General features: G+C 41.7%; 1 protein-coding gene across 3 annotated transcripts; it reads right to left on the bottom strand.

Moving 5' to 3' along the window:
• Window positions 1-1,908: 1,908 nt before the first annotated feature.
• slc37a1 (solute carrier family 37 member 1) lies at window positions 1,909-21,855 on the bottom strand. Of its 3 annotated transcripts, none has more exons than XM_035409915.1 (20): window positions 21,664-21,855; window positions 20,037-20,263; window positions 18,730-18,811; window positions 17,106-17,211; window positions 16,440-16,518; window positions 14,066-14,201; window positions 13,574-13,650; window positions 10,896-11,062; window positions 10,600-10,652; window positions 10,136-10,213; window positions 9,656-9,781; window positions 9,285-9,375; window positions 8,185-8,247; window positions 7,477-7,562; window positions 6,973-7,021; window positions 6,389-6,462; window positions 5,646-5,724; window positions 4,830-4,927; window positions 4,214-4,278; window positions 1,909-3,535 (listed from the first exon to the last, which is right to left on the bottom strand). In XM_035409915.1, exons 2-20 carry the CDS (start codon window positions 20,090-20,092, stop codon window positions 3,520-3,522), a joined length of 1,581 nt encoding a protein of 526 aa, XP_035265806.1. In that variant the 5' UTR covers window positions 20,093-20,263; window positions 21,664-21,855; the 3' UTR covers window positions 1,909-3,519. The 3 variants fall into 3 exon arrangements, with proteins under 3 accessions (XP_035265806.1, XP_035265805.1, XP_035265807.1); XM_035409914.1 differs by having other exon boundaries at window positions 20,037-20,269; XM_035409916.1 differs by lacking the exons at window positions 18,730-18,811; window positions 20,037-20,263; window positions 21,664-21,855 and adding an exon at window positions 17,704-18,123.
• Between the last annotated feature and the right edge of the window lie 395 nt (window positions 21,856-22,250).

Raw genomic sequence — 22,250 nt, forward strand, 5'->3', positions numbered from 1 at the left:
GACCAGTGTTGTGATCTTCAGATCTTCCCCATTTTGATTAAAATAATAATTGATGAATTGAGGGATGTGATTGAGTAGTTTGTATTTAAATGTTATTAAGGGTAACTTGCACAGCTGCACGGCTTGAATCAATCACATGCTGAAACACACCAAAGACAGACACTGGCCCTCCAGGAGTCTGACACCCCTCATTTAGGGTGGAGCTCTGTTCATTTCCTTTGTTGTGAGATGCTTTTTACGCTTCAGAGAGATGAGAATATGATGTATGACTCTTAAAAGTGAGGATCAAGATGGGAAGAGAAGAGTAGAGAAGAGAAGGAACTGCTCCTTATCCAAAGCATACCACCTCATCTGTGAAGCATGGTGGAGGTAGTGTTATGGCATGGGCATGTATGGCTGCCACTGGAACTGGTTCCCTTGTATTTATTGATGATATGACTAATGATAAAAGCAGCAGGATGAGCTCTGAAGTGTATAGGGTGATATTATCTGCTCATATTCAGCCAAATGCTTCAAAACTCACTGGATGGCGCTTCACAGTGCAGATGGACAATGACCTGAAGCATACTGCGAAAGCAACCCATGACTTTTTTAAGGCAAAGAAGTGGAATGTTCTGCAATGGCCAAGTCAATCATCTGACCTGAATCCAATTGAGCATGCATTTCACTTGCTGAAGGCAAAACTGAAGGAAAAATGCCCCAAGAACAAACAGGAACTGAAGACAACTGCAGTAGAGGCCTGGCAGAGCATCACCAGGGAAGAAACCCAGCGTCTGGTCTGTGGGTTCAAGACTTCAGGCAGTCATTGACTGCAAAGGATTTGCAACCAAGTATTAAAAATGTTAATTTAATTTATGATTATGTTAGTTTGTCCAATTACTTTTGAGCCCCTAAAATGGGGGGTGGGGGGGGGGGGTATGTATAAAAATGGTTGTAATTCCTACATTGTTCATACAATATTTTTGACAAAACCCTTACATTAAAGCTGAAAGTCTACACTTAAATCACCTCTTGATTGTTTCATTTCAAATCCATTGTGGTGGTGTACAGAGCCTAAATGATGAAAATTGTGTCACTGTCCAAATACCTATTTCTGACTGTATTTCTCTTTCTTGGCTATTCAAACAAGAGAAACAAATCCAAAACAACAGGACAAATAAGTATTATATAGATTTAAAAGGCACATATAGAAAACAATTCCAGACAAAAAATGTCTTAAGTGACATTAAAAGCAAATGATACTGAAAGACTAAGGAAATTCAAATAAGAATGCCAAGGTACTCTTACCCTGACCTATGTCATAACAGCACTTTCCATTCATCACACACTACTTTTCAGAAAGGAAATCTACCATTCCTGGCTTCAGTTCATGCAGTCCTGACTTTGTGCAGGCAGGCCATTGGGGTGAGATTCTGTGGATTATACGTTTTATTTATATTTAACCATGGAATGGTACTCTTTAATTTGATCGTGGACTATTTCTGACTTAATCGTTCACATATGAAGGCTCTGATATAGATCTGTATTCTTGTTTAAAGCATTCATATCTTAGCATAATATGAGCATGGCTTATTACAGTTGTGACCGTAGGAGTAGCAACAGTGCGAATAGGAGCAGGATCAATGATGACAATGAGAACAGCTTGGGGTCTCCTGGGTGGTAGTTATGTCAGATACGGCTAATAGATGTCTAATTCAGTTAGAGCCCTAGTCCCTTGTGTAAGGATGATTAGAAGTCCACGGGGTGATGCATAGACTTTTAGGTTTTCAGTAAGACACTGTTTCCCACTGTGTATAGATTAACCTTGAAGTCTCCCAGAGCTCTTGTAGCCTCAGCTAGTTTAGCCATCTGGCCGGTGGTAAACCATACTATATTAAATTGGTACATAAACTGCAATGGAAACCCAGATTTATGTTCATAAATTTCTTTATTAATTATAAGCAAATCGAACAATGCCTGCAGACCCCAGGGAGAACCAACAGGAGGCAGATAGGACTCATAACACCAGATTTAAAAAAATCACCTTACACCACAGAAGAAAAAGACCACCTCAGTACCCTAAGGTTTAAGTATAGATTATGAAACAGAATGGATATCAATTTACTGTATGAGCATTCTGTCTCTGGTAAACCTAAAAAATGGAAAACTATAACTAAATTAAGGTTTACCAAAAACAAAAATATGTTGACATTATAAATATAAATATAAAAATGAATGGTCTCCACATTCTTTTAACGTGTCACATATAATAGGCAATTTATGGAAATACGTATATAGACATTTCAGCACTATGGTGAAAATGACAGTAAACTCTACACTGTATGCTAAGATTTAAATTATGAAATTGGACATATTACTTTTCATTAGAGAAGGCCTTCAGCTTTGGTCCCTATTGTACAGTAACAGTTTATAGTAACATTTATAAGAATAACAATAACATTCAAAAATAAATGCTCTTATCAAAACTCTCCTAACGCACTTCAGGCACAGGGCACAACCGTCTGTTACAACAATAAATAGAACAACTTCACATACAATATTACGCCTCTGAAATGAACAATCACTCAACATCAACTGCATTATTCATGTTCAGAAAATGTACAAGGCCTATGTGTCTTTATATTCAGAACTTTCTAAATATTTTTCTATTGCACAAAGCACATTGTTGGACAATTTGGCAAGGCTGATTTTAGACGCACTGGAAAATAAAGACTGACGACTATGTACAGAGAAGTCTCTCTTACTGCATTGTAGAGAGATCTTTCTCACACTGCTTCATAAAGAGATGTATTTCTTAGACTGCTTCTTACAGAGAAATCTCTTTCTAATTTTTTCATATCAAAGAAATCTCTCACAAACTGATTTTTGCAAAAAAAAATTCCTGTGTGCCGTTTCCTGTGTTTCAGGAATGCCTGAAACTGATAACCTCTTCCAGTTTGTGATTTAAAAAAAGGTTTAACTTTACAGATAGTAATCTCTACCTCACACCAACCTGAGAACTATTTCACACAAAAATTGTTGTTTGGCATGATTGCATTCAGATTAAATATAAAGATGGACAGATAAATAAATATTCTCACAATACTTCAATGATCAAATTCAAAATAAATTTCACACAAAACACGAAGAAAATGAAACGGAGAATAAACGGTTTAACGTCAGAAATAAAAAATATACGTACTTATAGAAATTTTTTCCTATAATTTATGTAATAGTTTACAAGATCTTTGGCCAATATAAAAAGCATATGAAGGTCACAAAAACCTACAATCTATACAATAGAAAAGAGGCATGTAAAAATATGTGCAGGGAAGGGAAGGGAAGGACAGTGGCATGTGGAGCGTCTCCTCCTTGCTTGTGCCGGAGCCGCCAGCTGTCACAGGTTCAGAGGTCAGAGGTCAGGGCAGTGGGCAGTTTGACAGTGGGAGTCACAGAGGAGTCGCGGGGCTCAAGTCCCCAGTCCTCTGTGATCGATACACTCTCCTGCTTGCTTGCGGTCTCTCTCTGGACTCAAAGTGCTCAGTGTTCCTTCATCCTGGGGGGGGGGAAGACAGCCACACAGTGGTCTTAACGTTTGGTTTCAGTTTGTCCTGCATTATTTGACTAAAAGCAGTAACAGGATTTCTCTTGACTTTGTGTGTTGAAATGCAAGTACAGTTGTATGCAAAAGTTCTGGTTCCCCTGGTCAAGCTTATAATTTATGTAAGTGAACATTGACAAACATTACCTCTTTGCACATTGCACATGGAAATATTAATACATGATTAAGATTTATTTGCATTTATTACATATTCAAAATAATAAACTAAAGTGAACATGGCATGTGCAAAAGTTTTTGGTTGTCAGACAGTCAGTACTTGGTAATACCTCCTTCAGAAAGGCTAAATCAGCTTCCAAACATTTCCTGTAGCCTATTCTAGCAATTGGAATTGTTCCCCAATCCTTCCTTGCATATCATCAAAATACTAACCATCATACTTCACCGTAGGTATGACATCCTTTTAAAAGTGAGTGCCTTTTTTGTGATACCAAACCCACAACTGGTGTGCCTGGCCAAAAAGGTCAATGTGTGTGCATGTGTGTATGCACATACAGTTACAATAGGTGCACTGCAATCGCTTGTGCTGCACTTTGCCTATGATGTTGTGTGTGTGTGTGTGTGTATGTGTGAGACAGAGAGAGAGAGAGAGAACACAAAGTGTGGTCCACTCACGGGACGGCTGCTCCAGGACGGGGCTTGCGAGAGCCAAGTTCTTTCATCACCAGTCGGAGCAGTAACTGCAGAACAGCCAATAGAGTTAGCATGGCAAAGATTTCTTTTCATAAATCTCACTCCAAATTTTATCAAATGCTACAGCAAGCTAACTGGCTAAAGTCCTAGTGGGAAAACAATGTTATTTAACGTTAATAACCAAGCTAGCTGGCCCAGGTATAACTAAACTTTAGCAAACCTAGCTTGCTAGTAGCGTAAAGTCATTAAAGCAAGCACGTGAGGCGACTATTTCTGGCATGAATGCAACGTATGTGTAAATACATTAAAAGCCCACAATCTAGCATGTGACCCTTTTATTGTCATTTGTGACTGAACACATCATACGTCCTGATTTAATGACACTGTCAACACTTTTATGGTGCCAACTAACAATAAAAACGTATAGTGTGCATGTGTACATGTGCTTCAAACCATTCAAATATTGTGACTCAAACCTAATTGGTGTCAGTGTTCAAGTTAGCAGAAAGGGGATTAGTGTCAGAGCTGGTGTCAATGTCATGGTTAGCAGGGAGGGGATTAGTGTTAGTGATGGGGTCAGCAAGGTCTCGGGACTGACCAGCAAAGCGAAGGCATCGGCTGCCATCAGCATGTAGAAGACGTGGTTCCAGCCTCGCACCGACAGCAGTCCTGCCAGCAGGGGTCCCACTGCCGCTCCTGACCAAGAACACAAGGGGTCATTGGCAAGTCCATTACAGACCTGCCACCCCTCACCCATACAGCAGGGGGTGCTCTATTCCCTTCTCCCATTCATACGGCATCATACTGCACCTTGCCCACTGTGCACTTAGCTTGGGTGGGGAGATGATACATAATGATTTGCATTCAGCCCTTTATCTACCACAGATTTACGCCTTTTAGTATTACCCACAATGCAACTGCACACTTATATCTGGCTGCTCTGAATGGAGAGACAATATGCTACATTTATGTATGCGGGGTTGGCAAAGAAGGCCATCAGCTAACAACGTAATTGGTAGCAAGTAATTAGTTCCTTTGAACTTCATTTCCAATGGTTTAGTTTCAATGACCAGGTACCCACTCAACAACTAGGACTGTGTTTGAAAACAAGCATACACAGAGGGTCTCAAGGACTGTGTTTGAAAACAAGCACACACAGAGGGTCCCTAGAACTGTGTTTGAAAACAAGCATACACAGAGGGTCCCTAGAACTGCGTTTGAAAACCAGGACACACAGAGGGTCCCTAGAACTGTGTTTGAAAACAAGCATACACAGAGGGTCCCTAGAACTGCGTTTGAAAACCAGGACACACAGAGGGTCCCTAGGACTGTGTTTGAAAACCCCCAGTTTAAAACAGAGAGACAGAAGAAGTGAAAGGATGACAATCAAGGCTACGGTGAGGACCCCACTGACCTACTGATCCGGTGCCATCAATGATGGCCGTTACAGTCGACAGGGCCCTGGCATTCCCTTTCAGGCTCTTGTGTGTTCCCTGGGTCACATTGTGGAGGGAGAAAAGTCAGAGCACACTTAAAACATGACATGAAACACACACACGCACGTGCACACAAAAAAAGACACACAAGCACACTTGCATGCACACATGCACGCACACACAAGCACACGTGCACGCACACACACACATCGACAAACACACACGCACACACAGCTCCAGTACAACACTTTGCATTTAAAAGACACTCAAAATCATGTGACTGCAGCAGAGGTGAGCTAAGTGGGAGGCATCAGTTTCTGGATTTCATGCCAACTCCTACTCTTGATTTAATCACTGATGCAGTATGACATTAGCCCAGTATATTGACAGGATCATTAATAATGGCTGATGATTGCTCTTGCGCCCCTATACGAAATGTTTTACTGCAGTCTAATCTATGAGAAAAGTGCAATCGGTGTATACAGCTAATTAACCCACTTAAGGTGGAAATTAAAGCCTGCAGACATGCTTGCCCTCCAGTAACGGTTGTTCTCCACCCCTGGACTACAGTAGCACAAGGTTTATAAAGAGAAAGACAGTCGTAAGTCATGAGGATAAGACACAAACATGTACACGCAGATGAAACATACTGTACACACACACATGGACACCCACACACAGAAACACATACACAAACATACACACATGCTCTGTCTCTCACCAGATCTGCAGACACAGCAGTGGTGATGAGGGCATAAGGTCCATTCACCAGGCCACCGCACACCAGCAGCATGGCTGTGGAACATTACCACAACACAACATTAGCATAGGGCAATAACCAAAAACTGTGTGATTATGACATTTACATCACCATAAAATGTCAAACTCATCATTGCAACATTCCACAATCACAGAACAGAGAAGATCATGTACTCTCTCTCTATACCCATAGTGATAAGGATACACACGCAAAAGGCAGTGAGATTATGTGCAAGCTTACAACAAAGCCTTTATAGAATTACCTACACATTATCTGAGAGTAGCATTATTTTGTAGCCTGACATTATATCGGCAATGGATTTGATATTTTGCTGTGCTCCGCTAATCTTATGAAGAGTGCTGCGCTCATCTTGGACTTGTAAGTCACTGCGGATGAGAGTGCCTCCTAAACAAATAAAAACAAGGAGAAAAACAGCCGATCTGGAGAGGGAAAAGTAGGGGGAGAACAAGGGGGAGAAAGAGAGAGAAGGAGAGGGAAAATGAGAGGTCGAAGGAGAGGGAGAAGGAGCCTCCCTGCTCTCTTACCAATAGTGGGCCCCAGTCCGAGTTCACTGATCATGGAGAACACGTAGAGCTGAAACACACACAAACACACACACACATGCAAACACACACACACACACACACACACACACACACACACACACGCGCAAGCACACAGAGACACATATTCAAAATGATCAAACTCACATACTGGAAAATAAAACATAAAGCTTTATTTACTTGGTTTCTAAGTGCTTTGTTTTGTCAGCTACTATTCCCACTGCGCAAATTTTATTTTCATAAAATGATAACATTTAGTTAAGCAAACAATGAATAATGCATATCTCTCTACAGCAGGAATGTCAAATACAGTTCTTGGAGGGAAGGTCTGTGTGTGGACAGAAGTGTATATGCGTGCGTGAGTGCGTGCATGAATGCGTGCGTGGTGTGTGCACATGCGCTTGTATATGCATGCGTGTGTGTATGTGTGCGTGCATATGCATGCGTGTGTGTGTGTATGCGCGCATGCAAGCGGTGTTGCCTCACCGTGGGTGCAGCCAGGAGCAGCATCACAGCACAGGTGGTCGCTCTCTTGCTCAGTTTATCAGAGATCACCCCAGCTAGCACCCCACCTACACAGACAAGAAATCAGCAGCCATCAGAAATCTCAAACAGTGCCACCTAGTGCTGGGGGGACTTCAGGAACAGGGAACCACTGGCCACTCTTCCCCCTCATATTTACAAATAGTCTGTGAAACATACCAGGCATTTAAAAAAATAGCATTCACTCAGCATGAAAATAGTGTATTCCCCCATTCCAGCATCTAATGACTCCATTCGCTGCTGTTTCCACTCTCTTTCTGGTAAAGCAAAGGTGTTTGATTCTCACAGTGCTTTTACTGAAATGTACATTATCCCCTGAAACTGAAACTATAATATTGAAACTACATGTAATGCATGGATCTCCAAAATGAATATGAAATAAAAACAGATGACATAAAACTAAACAAACTAATCTGAACTGGAAATTAATTTTTTACAAGTATAGAAATATAAAATAATGGAAAAAATCATATTATAATAATCTTAGTATATATACCTTTCTTGTTGGAAACAATGGTTCTACAACAGAAAGTAGAACCATGGCAGAAACAAGAAGTTCTACTACAGAACAGGACACATTTCTTTGTGATCTAGAGTGAGTCTAGACCAAATAAATGTTTTTTTATTCTAAAAGTAGAGAAAATGTATTACCAACAATGCCTCCCACATCAAACAGAGTGGAGAGATCCCCTGCCCTCTTGGCATCCAGGTGTGCTGAAAGAGGAAGTAGCCAGGTGTCAGAGAGGTCAACTTCCTGTTCTCAGAGCAGGCATAGAGCAGGTTATTGTTTTTAAAACAGGGATATGTCATATGTAAAGGATTTAAAGCACAAGGATTTACATTATACAGTTGGGTTCAATCTGACCATATGTGTAACACCTGTTACTGCGTTCATTTTACTCTTGACTTTAATAAAAGAGCTCAAGAAGACAGTCTTCACCTTTTTCTATTACCACTAATTTCAGCCATTTTTATAATTGTGCTGCATAATTCAAACAATCACTAGCAATTTTTAAAAAAATCCTCACTTACTTTCATAATAATTTCTCATGCCGTCTCCATAAAACGATAACCACTGCACCCACACAAAAATCCACAAAATGAGAAAAGGCTGGAGATGGTGTGCAAACTGGATACATTTTATTAAATATTAAATACTGTTTTTAAGATTAAAGTTTGAAAACAGATCTGAAGGCTGCCGAGAATTTGAGAAAGAAACATGACAATGTGAATCAAAATGTGGAACTATAAAAACATCTGAATCTTATTCTGAATATTGGTTGCTATTTGTTGCAATTTTTGCTGTCTTAAGGGTCAAGTATTTAAAATAATTCTTTAACCCAAATTTCGTACGTGTGTGTGCTCGCACGCGTTCATGTACGTGTGTGTGCGTGTGTGTGTGCGTGCGAGCGTTTATGCATGTGTGCATGTGTGTGTGTGTGCATGTGTGTGTGCGCGTGTGTGTGAGCGTGTGTGTTTGGGGGTTGGGGAAGGGGGGTAAATCATGTTAGGTATGTTGCTGCACATCTCGTATTACACATAACTGGATAAGTGAGAGAGGCAGAGGGAGCGAACAATACTGCCCTACATACCTTCCTTTGGTGGCCCACATACCTGCATTGAATTAATGGGCCAGGGACAGGAAGAATATGATTTTGTTTGGGGTGGGGGAGGGGGCTGGGGGAGGGTCAGAAACAGGAAGTATCAGTATGCTTTCACTCCTCAGTGTTTATTGGGGGTGCTGGGAATACCTGCTTTAGTGATGTACAGGGGCAGCCAGAAGAGAAACGTGTAGCTAACCAGCTTGGCAAACAGGAGGCAGAGTGAAAACTCCACCACACCCTAGAGAAGAGAGCAAGAGAGAGAGACAGATTATTAAAAAATCTTATAAACACAATTACTGTAAAAACTAATGAAATTCAATGGGAATATTCTATTTTCACTAGGTCAGATCTGTCAGTACACGTGCAGATACTATCATGTATTTGTAGACTTAAGACTGATTGAATTGATCAGTTTGATGTCAATATTCTTATCACATTATACTGACACCATAAAAGTCCTGTAATATAATGTGAATATCAACTAATAAGGGCGAGGTGATGTGGTGTCGGCGACGGACCGGGATACGCAGCGCTCCGAGGAAGCTGATGGCGGACGGCTCGCCCTCGTTCTTCACCACGACCACCTGCTGCATGGGCACGCACACGCCCACGCCGTCGGGCAGCAAGAGCTCCGTGTCCCAGCTCTGAAGGAGAACCGGCGCTGGGTCAATATCTCATGCAAACACACGCGTGTGCACACCTGTGCACGCGCTGAACGCTGAACTCACTGCCCTGCTTAGTCAAGGCCATTTCACACACTGTGCTGGGTTTACAGGTTTGTTTGAGTTAGAGAGTACACACTGATCTGGGATCAGGCATGAACCTCACCTGAGATCGGTCCCCTTCCTCCAATGAAATATATACTGTAGCTTCACCTGTACAAGTACAGCTCAGCCTATAATCTAGCTCTCTCTCTCTCTGTACTGCAGGTACAGGTTAATCTGTGATCTGCCCCTATCTGTACAAGTATATATTAACCTGTGCAGGAGCAGACTCACCTGTGATTTACTCCCCTTCTTGTACTGCAAATATGTCCCTTTGTGGCCATTCACCCCATTCCAGCTCTTTGTCAGCTTCTGCAGAGACAGAAGGTAGCTCCGTTAGATTACTCCCCAAACACTAAGACCAAAATGTGATTAAAAAAGACGCAGCCATTAAGACCACAGAGGTGTGATAACTGAGGTACGCTGTGAGCCCAGAAAAAGAGGTTGACTGAGACAAACACACACACACACACACACACACACACACACGTGTGCGCACATACATGCACACACACACACACACACACACACACACACACACACACACATATACAACCAATGAGTGCAAAAAACAATACAGTTTGTTACAAGCGCCAGAAGAGCACAGACAGTAGCATAAATATTTTGCGCAAATGCTGATAAGGTGCAGACTCAATCTCGATTAAGTGAAATGAGATATTAAACGCCCAAATACTCACTGTGTTACCGTTAACTGCACTCTGCGAGGAGACAGATTTCAAGTCATTGGGATCTGTAGAGATAGAGTACAGCTTGTATCAATCCATGATGCACAGGCATGCAGTACAGACCTCGTCAGTTTTAAAATAACTCTTTACGGTACTGCAGGGAAGTTAAAGGAAGATCAGGAGTCCTGAGCAAAGAACTTCAACAAAGGAGAAAAATCTGTCACTTCCCCAAAAAAAAAAGCACGTGGCAAATTTCCCCACCTCATGGAAATGAAATAAATGAGGAAGATGTGTGGCTCTGGACTTACGCTCAATCAGGAAGAGGAAGCAGACCACGCCCATGCCTGCAATGATGACGCCGGGGACGATGAATGACAGACCCCAGTTGGAGGAGACCCAGTAGCCGGCGATCAGGGAGCCCAAAATGTTGCCCACTGAGGTGTGGGAGTTCCACAGCCCCATGATGAGCCCTCTCCTGTGGAAGCACAGAAAGCACAGACATCCAGTCACCCCACCGCACTGTTCCACACCCGGCTGCACTGTTTCTCACCCAACCACACTAGGGATGTAACAATATGCACAGCTCATGATTTGGTATGATATATCAGGCGTCACGATTCCATACACTCACAACATATTTTTTTTCAAAGTTTTGAATGTAATTAAACTATGACTTTATTTATTTTGTAAACAAAATCTATAGCTTTCAGTGCAAATGCTAATAATAGAATCTCTTAAATGAAATAAAATAAATTAGCTATTAAAAGCAGACACAACATCCAAATAAAATTAAATTGCAATAATGAAAATAAAATATCTATACAAGAATGACCTCATCACAATAGAGTTCAAATGTCGGAATTTGGTTGGACTAATATCACAGTTTAGGCGAATGGCTACAAAACTCAATTTAAAATACAGTACTGCGTAAAAGTCTTAGGCACCTGTAAAAAAAGATACTGTACAGCTAAGATGCTTTCAAAAATAATGAAATGAAAGGTTATAAATATCAAAAAAATAATAGAAAGAGCAGTAAATAGCAAATATACACTATGTATTATATTTATATATTTATTTAAAAATCTACAGTGCCTAAGACTTTTGCACAGTACTGTATATGAATTTTTTATTTAATAGTTTTAATCTTTATTGACTGGACACTTATTTTCTGTTTCTAGTCTAAGACAAGGACATGCTTTTTTTCAAGAAAAACAGCATGTGAACATTTTCAGGCAGTAGCCAAGATCTTTGAGAATTCACAATGTCTCCTGCAGTTGAAAAAACACGGTCACAACTGGGACTTAAGTAGCTGGAACAGCGAGGTGCTATTCTGCCAGAGGGCAAGCATTGAATAAATGAGCATTTTCTTTCCACCACATCAGGTGACAGCTGGAAAGCAGGAAAAATCACATTCCTGCTGTCTATACGACAGTACAGCGAAGCCTCGGTCAACACCCCCCAGTTTAACTGGCATCAGTTCAATTTTTTTTCCAGCCACCACACAAGGTTTCAGAATCGCTCCCTACCCCCACCATACTACACTCAAATTGATGCACAATGCGGACATTCTGGGGCCAATATCAATAACCGATATCAATGGCTGTACTTGCCAATACTGATGCCAATACCTCCATGCTTTAACTTACAGCACAAATGAAAACTGTAGCAAAGTTCCCACATTCACAGAAGCAGTAGATGAGCTCAACTTATGAAGGGAAAATTAAACAAATATTATTCCTATAAAAAATATTTTAACTTACTTCTGCCATAATTAAGCAGAGAGAAATCCAGACCAGCTCATATCAGACCTTGTTGTGCACCTCTGATTTACACTGAAGCCCAGACTGAAATCTGGCCTTCAGTTGTCAAGAGTTTACCACATCACATTCCCTTACTGAATAAGACGCCTCTGGCGCAATCGTAGTTTGGGTGCTATTTCACTGTACCTGGCTTCTCCTGCAAGTAGGCAGAGGTACAGGAAACTAACTAAGGGGCTAGGCTGACTTTCATTTTGAGCTCTTTTGAGTGCATTTTAAAAGCACCCAATAGAGCATAAACAGCTGTAATCACCTGAGAAAAGGAAATACTTAGCTTAAAGAAAGAAATCGCTTCACTTCATTAAATGCATAGATATTACTTCTGTCTATCACGAGAGGAACCAAAATACAATGTGCATAGATATAGTGATCTCTTTTCACAAGTTATGAAACACATCATGCCAATTTTTGTGTTGCTTGGCAAAAACACAGTAGCTTGCATACCTTAGCCAACACTAAGCAATTGTCTAGATATGCCAGTTCCACATGTCACATATTCACCTAAATTTACATAATTTCCTCCATTCACTTCACATCAGGAAATGCATGCATTTTTATGGCTGCATCTCAAAACGGATGAGATATGGCTGTTCAAATTTCAGCCACGGTTAAGCATTTTAGCCATTTATCATACCACCACATAGCCAGTGAGCACTATTTTTGTTCAGTGGCCAGAAACCCCCTATTTGTTGTATTAATGTAGGGATTGCCTATCTGCTGATAAGCACAGGTTATTTCATGGTGTTATGTGAATCTGTTCAGAAGTTATGTGCCTTTTGGCCAGAAGTCACGCCCATACCCGCACCCCCTTTTGGGCAATCGGTACAAAAATTCAGTTCTTCCTTTCCCTGTGACCAAGCTGTCCACAAAGTTTCATACAAATCCATTAATAACTTTTGGAGATATCCAGCTAACAGATAGACATATGAAAACATAATCCCTGGCTACTCTGCTGGGGGAAGGTAATTCATTATGCTACGACAGCCAGGATCAGCCGGGGAACCAGAGCAAAATGCATACAACAAAATAACAAACAAAACAAACAAAGGCTGTTTTCGCAGACAAACAAATGAACACTTCCTTGTGAAGCTCCACCCTGGCTGTTACTATGGGGACATGTTAAATTCCCTTAAGAAGGAGAAAGAAAAACAGAAGCGCGGACGACTCACCTTCCCTTCCCAAACCAGTTTCCGATGCAGGTGACCACGCTGGGCCATCCTGTGGTCTGAACCAAGCCATTGGCCACCTGTAAACAGCAGAGAGTGGTTAGGCTGGACCGCTCGGACAACCTGAGAATGCACACATTTCTAAAAAAAGGGACCGATAATGTGAATGTTCACAGAACACATTTCCGTTTGCATTCTGTCACCAGAATAAAGGAGGCAAAGATGGAAATGTGCACTGATTTCAAAGAACCATTCATTTACACACAGAGCTGGTCGAGGTTAGAATACCTTGCCAGATCACTGGTCAGTGTCAAACACATTGCAAAATAAGTACAAGGCTAAATTATTGGCCACTAATGGAAAATGTTATTGGAAATGGTGAGGTATCTTTTCTGCTCTTCTAAAAAGGAAAGAACCCGATTAAAAATGAATCAATGTCCTTAGTCCTTATCCCCATGACAGAAGTACAAAAGTGCCTTGGATCCCGATTCTCACCTGGACAAAGATATAGAAGCCCAGACTGTGGATATTGTAGATGTAGCCCAGGCCAAACAGACAGGTGAAAAGCCCGCTGGTCACCATGCCAACCGTCAGGTAAAGGCGAATGGGTAGGCGCTCACCGATTATTCCACTGACAGGGGCGACCGAAATAAATGAGATCACAACACCGGTAAAATAATGGTTGAGCTCTTCTTGCTTTTAACTCACGAATCAACGGCATTTATTCAATGAGTGACAGACTATGCACAAAGAAATACAAACTGCAAAAAGGCAAACACAATGATACATCACTTTCAAAAAGTGTATTCATCGCCCTTCACTGAACAGACATAAGATTATAGAACGTCAACCCGTTCATACAGTTTCAAAATGAAACTGAAGGAGAGGGTAAGGACTTTTTCCCTTGATCAGCTAGAGATGTTACATAACACATGCAAACCTCTGAATAGCTGCACTGGATATTGGTTAAACATTCAGATAAACCGGTGCAGTGGACACAGGGATACAGGGTCATTTTGACATTTTCACGGGAAAAAGGGCAGGAAGGAAGCGTAAGAATGGGAATTTCATTTGAGTTCATGCTGTGCTCTCGTCAGTCGTTCGCAACAGTTTTCTGCTGGCGTTTATGAGCCAATCCAAACCTCCCACCCATTAAGGAGCCCTTGCGAAAACACGGACCTGACACGTGCCTGAAACGCAGAGCTGTTTTTCCCCTTCTGTCCCCGTGAGACACGATATGAGGCATTCTTGACGCAGTGTTTACAGATTAATGCTGGACATGTTCTACTCTGGTCCAGCGCAACGTTCCACTCCAACAAAACTGTTCACTCAGGTCGACCGTGTTTTAAAGCCATGTTTTCTGAGATATGCAGTACTGCGCAAAAGTCAGAGACCGCCCTTTCTTTTATTTACTTTCCAGCAAAAACAGCCTGGTCCTTGAATGGTTGTCAGAGTGTGTTCTAGTGGAAATTGAACGCTAGGTGACCAAAAAAGCATGATGTCCTGTCCCTGTATAAATTTAACAGCTGTTACAGTTATGCCACCTCTGAATTGCTAAAGCAAACAACGTGCTTTTTGCTGTTATATGCTTGCAATATATAGTGTTGAAAACCATCTGCTGTACATGCAGTGTCCTTTTGAGGAAACCTTTTGTTTGACTTTTTAATCTAGGTCAGTGTCTAATGTAACATTTGAACAACTTGAAATATTAAAACTGTGTTCTGCAGTTTTTTTTTACTAAAGAGACGCATTAACATTTAAAGGTGACACTGCATCCATGGATTCTGACACCTGTTCAAAGCTGAACTTCACCAGAGACGGAGCAATGCAACAATGTTGCTCTCCTGCCAAGTGCAAAACACATCTTAAATACCAGCAATGCATTGAAATGAACTTGATGTGGCTGTGCTCATTTACATAACCAGTCTTAGTAAATACCCTGCTAAACTGAAAACATGTGGCGATGCAGAATTGTGCAGCACCGAGGGTAATTTGCAAAGTGCTTAGTAAATATGGCCCTTAAAGTGGTAATAGGGTGCACACAAAAGAGTGAACAAATACCGATAGATTTGATATTAAATGAGGTGGTGGAGGCTTTTCTGTAATTTTCTGTTGAATATCCATCCATCCATTATCTATACATGCTTATTCCTGGTCAGGGTCGAGTCAGGAGCTGGTGCCGATCCCAGCATGCATTGGGTGAGAGGCACAAATACACCCTGGATAGTTCACCAGTCATTCACAGGGCACACACACCATTCACTCACACACCTAGGGGCAATTTAGACTCTCCAATTAACCAAATCAGCATGTCTGGTTGGACTGTGGGAAGAAACCGGAGTACCTGGAGGAAACCCACGCAGACACAGGAAGAACATGCAAACTCCACACAGAAAGGCCTCGACTGGGATTTGAACAAAGTGAGGCAACAGTGTAACCTACTGCACCACCCTGTGTGCCACCCTGTTAAGTAAATGCTTCCTGCATTATTTTCAAATTGCACTGAATGGCCGATTTGACTGGAAATTGAATAAACAAAAGGGTGGTCTCATTTTGCACAGTACTGTATGTCAACAATGTTCTCAAGCTGTTACCTGAGATACGCCGCCTTAGTGTTCTAAAGCTGTTACCTGAGATACATGCCCTAGTGTTCTAAAGCTGTTACCTGAGATACATGCCCTAGTGTTCTAAAGCTGTTACCTGAGATACATGCCCTAGTGTTCTAAAGCTATTACCGAAGATACATACCTGCAGTATTTAAAAGCGGTTATCTGAGATACATGCCCCCAATTTCCTAATGATGTTTACTGAGTGTTCTGAAACTACATTACCAAGGATGCATGCCCACAGTGTTGTAAAGCAGTATTACCTCAGATACATGCCAATTGCATAGGCACACAGGAAGGAGTAGTCCATTGCTCCCAGCAGTTGTTTGTAGTTGCTCTTGTCTGTAAACAGAAAGACTGTACTGGAAATTCATTTTCACACAACCTGTTCATCTAAGTGGTGGGGAGATAGATGCATGAATACTCAAGTGTGAGAGCGAGAGAATGAGAAACAGAGAAACAGACAGAGGCAGAGTGACAGAATGGGCACAGCAGGTACAGAGAGAGACTCAGAATTTCTGGTGAACTGTCACAGTAGGAAACAAGTAGCATTTTTACATTATTTAACAATGAAAATTTGCTAACAAATAATCCTGCTAATTAAACTTAAAAGCAGAAAGAGCACCACAGAAGAGAGAGTGTGTGAGTGTGTGTGCGTGTCTGTGCATGGGTGTATGCATGTTTGTGTGCATGTGTGTGTGTGTGTGTGCGCGTGTGTGTGTGTGAAACATGGGAGACAAAAAGAGAAAGCAGAACACCTCAGACAACATAAGGGGGACCGGGGGAGAAGGAAGAGGAGTTGAAGACAACAAGCAGTAGAGAATTAGGGAGATTGAAAAGGAATAAATTGGGACAGAAAGTCTGGAGCAGAAATAGGGGGAGGATGAAGGAGAGAATGAGAGGGAGACAGAGAGTGGGGAGCAGCTCACCGAAGGGTTTCCAGCTGCAGTCTCCATCATTGTGGAGAGAGGGCTGCTGGCTGCTATGCGGCACAGCGAGCTCACTGATCTGGGAACAGTTCTTGTGTAGCTCACTCTGCGCATACACAACAACACAAAACACAGGTACAAACACACATACAGAGAACACATATTTACATAAAACACAAGTACAAATACACAATTTCACAACACACAACATAACCAGACACAAAACACAAGACACAATGTAGAATGAGCAAACACACACACACAACACACACACACAACATCATACATTAGCACATACACAAAACACAACACCACAATACGTAATACGGACACAAACAAAACAAACCCAGTTAAAGAACTACAATTCAAGTAATATTTTTGCAAATACTGATTTACACAATACTACAATTCCCATTTGTTATTTTATTTACTTTAGCATCATTTTTCCTTTGCATTGTTTTTTTTTAACAAGCAGGTGCACAGAACAACACAAAACATAATAATAATAACAATAATAATTTGAGAACATAATGCAGAGTATGTTTATATTCTGCCCTAGACTTGTCATTTAATGAATGCATACGTATATCTCACTGACCCCAAGGTCACATTCTATGAGGAATGATTGCGGCTTAACTCTGTTTCAGCACTGTTGGTGGTTGTTCCGGGCAGATTCATGCAGTAAATGCAGGCAAAACTCTACCTAGGGAGTTCAGTCTATTCACGGCTCTCCAATTCACGACAGCAGATCTAGCGCCTAGCATGTTCTACAGTATACTCAGATAATGTCAACATGGTGACCACCCAACCAAAAGCAGCAGGCTGTTTCACACGCCCAGTTGGCACACAATGTTTTGCATCTCATTACATGAGGGGCTACAGGAGGGTAGAACACTTATCTCAGTCAAGCACATGCACTGACAAAACAAGAAAGGCCTTGCGTGTGTCTAGCAAGTTAATGCATTTGAAGACCACAATCCATAGAGTGCAGCCATTCCTTCAATAACCTTTGAGAACCGGGCAGAATCCTAGAATCTCTCCATAAAATCTAATACTTTGAGGGAAATATTTTCACCAGTATCTTAATGAAATAAAAATAAATGAACAGAACAAAATGCCACAAAAATAATAACCCAAAATGGCCGTTGGCTTTGAAAACCACAAGTCAATGTGAAATCAGTAACAACTTGGCTGATTTGGCTCATATAGATTATGATAGCAATACTGTGCCACAGTCTCCCTGAAAAGCAAACACCTTCTTCACTTAGTAATGACAGAAACCCTAATGTCTCAAAAAAATCTAATAATAACGTGGCACTTCCACTGAACTACACCAACATGCAGGGGCGCCACCAAGGACTTTAGGCACCATGAAAAGATCTCGCACCACCTCAGAAAATCCTACCTTATAATATTTTCTGAGGGCTGCTGTCGGCAGGGCCCTTGGAATCATCCAAGCAATCACGCCCACAATGGGTTGAGAAATGACATCCATATAGTCAACTCCGTATTTAAAAACAACACTTTCAGGCTTTCCTTCAGTAATATGGACCCCGTCTTAACAACTTGAGACAGAGCCACCTTGGGGATGCCTGCACCAAGGAGGGTGTGTCCCTCCGCTTACCTTGACGATGCTGATGGGTTTTCTGGACAGATGGAAGCTGGTATAGAGCAGGAAGGTGAGGCCGAAGGTGAAGGCTCTGTACCTGCATGGGACAAAAAAGCGACAGGAGGTATGTGACTGGACGGGGCATTTGAGGGACGGGGGGACTCTCAACCCACCCTGCTCACATGTACATGCAAGACCAAGTGCTGTACCCTTACAGAAACTAGTATATGTATAGTATACTTGTTATGTATAGTATACATAACAAGTATATGGTAATACATTGTAAATGTGTAAATAGTTTTTGAAAACATAACTACAAATAAATTTCAAAGCAGTGCAGTTAAAACATATACAATTATCAACACCTGAAAGCGGTAATGATTAAAATATATGCCCATTATATTGTGAATTGCGGCAACATCTTGATAATATATTCCATATTTCAATTAATGTGATTGTGATACAGCAATTAGTGTTGATACACCCATGCTGTAAGCAAAAGTAGTGATGGGAGAGTAAAGCCATACATAAGCAGAGTTACTGGGGAACTGTTCTCAGCGGCTGGGACCAGTGATTAGCAGCATATGCGCAGCTCTGTCTACTACAGTCAGGGACTCACTGGAACTGTGCAAAAGCACACAGGCACACCCCCACTCCCTTCCCTGCCACCCCACCACCGCCTCTCCATTTCGGCTCAGATTTCACAATTGGCAAACACAACTGTCTTTGACCAGCTGAGCAAAGGCAGAGGGGGGTTCTGACAGGCAGGTGGTATGCTGCGTACAACAGTGAGGGAGGGGCTCCAGGAGGTGCGGGACCTCATTTGATACACATGGCTGGCAGCAGTGTGCAAGTGTCCAGGAAGTTGACCTCCATGCTCCACTCCTGAAAGGTGTGTATTGGCAAACTGGGGTAAAGGTTTATCCTTTTATTTAATGGCTTAAAGATAACTGAATAGGATTCTGTCACACCTATTATTGTTTCTGTGAATCATAAAACATATTGATTTAGTGTAAAACATTACTGTTAGACGTGGTGAAATACGCAGTATAGTTCCGCAGACTAAACCAATGACGACAGCAAGAAAGCTGGGCCTGCTCACTGTGAATCATACCCACATACAAACGCACACAGCTCATGCAGGCACACATATACAGATCCACACACATAGACAAAGTACACACACACGGTACAGCACATACATATACTATACGTACACACAAAGAGTAGAGGTACAATACACATATGCACACACAAACACACATAATGGTACAGTGCATGTACACAAGCATGTACAGGCGCATAAACACCCACACACTCACCACTGGTCCTTGTTGAAGGAGGAAAGAAAGCGGATTCCGGGGGGGATAGGGGCCATGGCTGTAGAGCTGCACAATTTCTGGGTGGAAGAGATCTCAGGATGGTGTGGAGGGTGAGGAAGATGAAGACCTAGAACTCCTCAGGTGTGACCAGCAAGAAGGTATGAAGAGGTAACAATGGAAGATCATGCTGGCAAGCTGTACCCTCCTCAGAGTGGGCCTGTCCCTTCCTGTGTCTCCACAGACAAAGACACACACACATGACTTAACTTTAAATTTCTAATGTAAAAAAAAGTCGCAGAGCTGGTGTCAAAAAGAGAGGGCAGTTATCATCTTACAAACCTATTTACCTAAATTTATCCATCTCTTCAATGTTAAGAAGCTGAAATTCTAAGTATTGCTAAAATGTAACCGATTGCTGAACATTTATTGCCCTGCAAAGCTGTAAATGGCGCTATTCACGAGTGTGAAATGTCTGTTTCCTGGTATCATCACTGTAAAACAGTAAAGTTTATCTTTTCGAAAGGAGCCAACTGGAGAGTGTGAAGGCGCACTTCTTTCAGCTGACTGCCACAGAAAGCTAAACACTCGGTAGTGTCTGCTTGGAGGTCGTTAACCAGCTCTTTTGTAACTGGTGGCTGCTCGATGATAGTGGCTCCGCTCGACCTCGGAACCAGGTCGGAACCACTTATCGGCGTTAAATTAACATCCACGAAAAAGGTTCACCGCTACCCTTCTGCGGAGACTGGAACACGATTCGGGAAACACACTTGGTTGCTAATAATTCAGTGTGCGCGTTTGTGTGTGATTTAAGGGGGCGGATTTGTTCAGAGCGCATTACAGAAGCAAACGGCGGTATGAGCCTCTCAACTACGTGGACACAAAGTCACTGGTGGTGTTACCGCGTGAGGAGGATTGTAGGAGTCTCAACTTTCACACAGCTCGTCTTCAAGGAACGAAGCCTACATCCTTTATTGAACAAATGCTGTGGCTTCGTTATAAGTAATTGTAAACACAAATTGCCAAATTAAACTATAGAGTTTAGGGTGTACAATAGGGCGAATGAATAACGGGCATATTAAATCACTTCGCCAACAAAAGCCTTTGGTTAATTAGCCAGCTAGCATATAGCTTAACTGCACAGAACGCCGCTTTAAATAGGCGGATGGATCACTTCCTCGTTGTTATGCTTGTCCATCATCGGTTAGTCTAATTCGTTGTTTTCTCGTTTTATCCTAGAGTTGTAGCCTAGAGTTGCCTTACTTTCCTATTGAAACAGCCTAACAGCCTACGATCTAACATGCAAATTTCTGACTGCGATTGCAGCCTAAGATAGGGAAAATATGTTCTCGTCGCACATTACAATCATCAGACTTGCAGTTAAGAATCGACCGCGCTTTCAGTTTTACCTATGGCGAATTACAAGATTATCACTGAGATGATTTAATAGCTCGCTACCTTTCGGGATACATTATCAATATCCCAACCCAGGCTCGTGCACGAAATTTCACTGTCTCAAACCAGTGAGGAGCCAGCGAGCTGCCATTCGGTGCAGCACCACCCCCATACACACAGCCTACAAATAGAACACAAACGGGCAAAGTGTAAAAAGATAATCTTCTAGTTTTACCTTTTCCATTGACGGAGGATTATATAATCGCCAGAAACGGTTTATTTTTAAATCCCAAGCAGCTGTTTATTGTAGGCTATAGGTTCCCCTCGAATATCAGACGGCACTGATCGTAGAATCTGACAGTTTCGGCATATCGAGTCCTTACTGACGTCAGAACAGTGAACCGGTCCGTCATGAGTGATGATGATGTTTCTTGCAACACTGTAGCTTGCTTTGGTGTGACCGAAAGGACTTGAACAAGGAACTGCGCGCTAAAAAACACTTATATGTCAAACCGGGTGTTTTATTATTGGACGGGGTGTTTGAACTCCGATGATGTGGTCTACTTTTATCGCTTACAGTTCGGATAAATGATTTACAATAAGTCGTCTAAATTGGATTTGAAACTTGAGCCTACACCTTGCCATGTTTAAAATGATAACTTGCACAAATGCAGGCTAGGCTACCAATTAGAAGTGTTAACTTGATGGTCAAGTAGCCTGTGTATTTGGCTTTGCAGGCAATATTCTTATTTAATGCTTGGCTGGAAGCTATTTAAAAATATTTATTAAATTTTATCCTATAGGCCTAGTTAAATGACACTC

This window comes from Anguilla anguilla, chromosome 3, assembly GCF_013347855.1.
Source record: "Anguilla anguilla isolate fAngAng1 chromosome 3, fAngAng1.pri, whole genome shotgun sequence".
In the NCBI taxonomy this organism is placed as follows: Eukaryota; Metazoa; Chordata; class Actinopteri; order Anguilliformes; family Anguillidae; genus Anguilla; species Anguilla anguilla.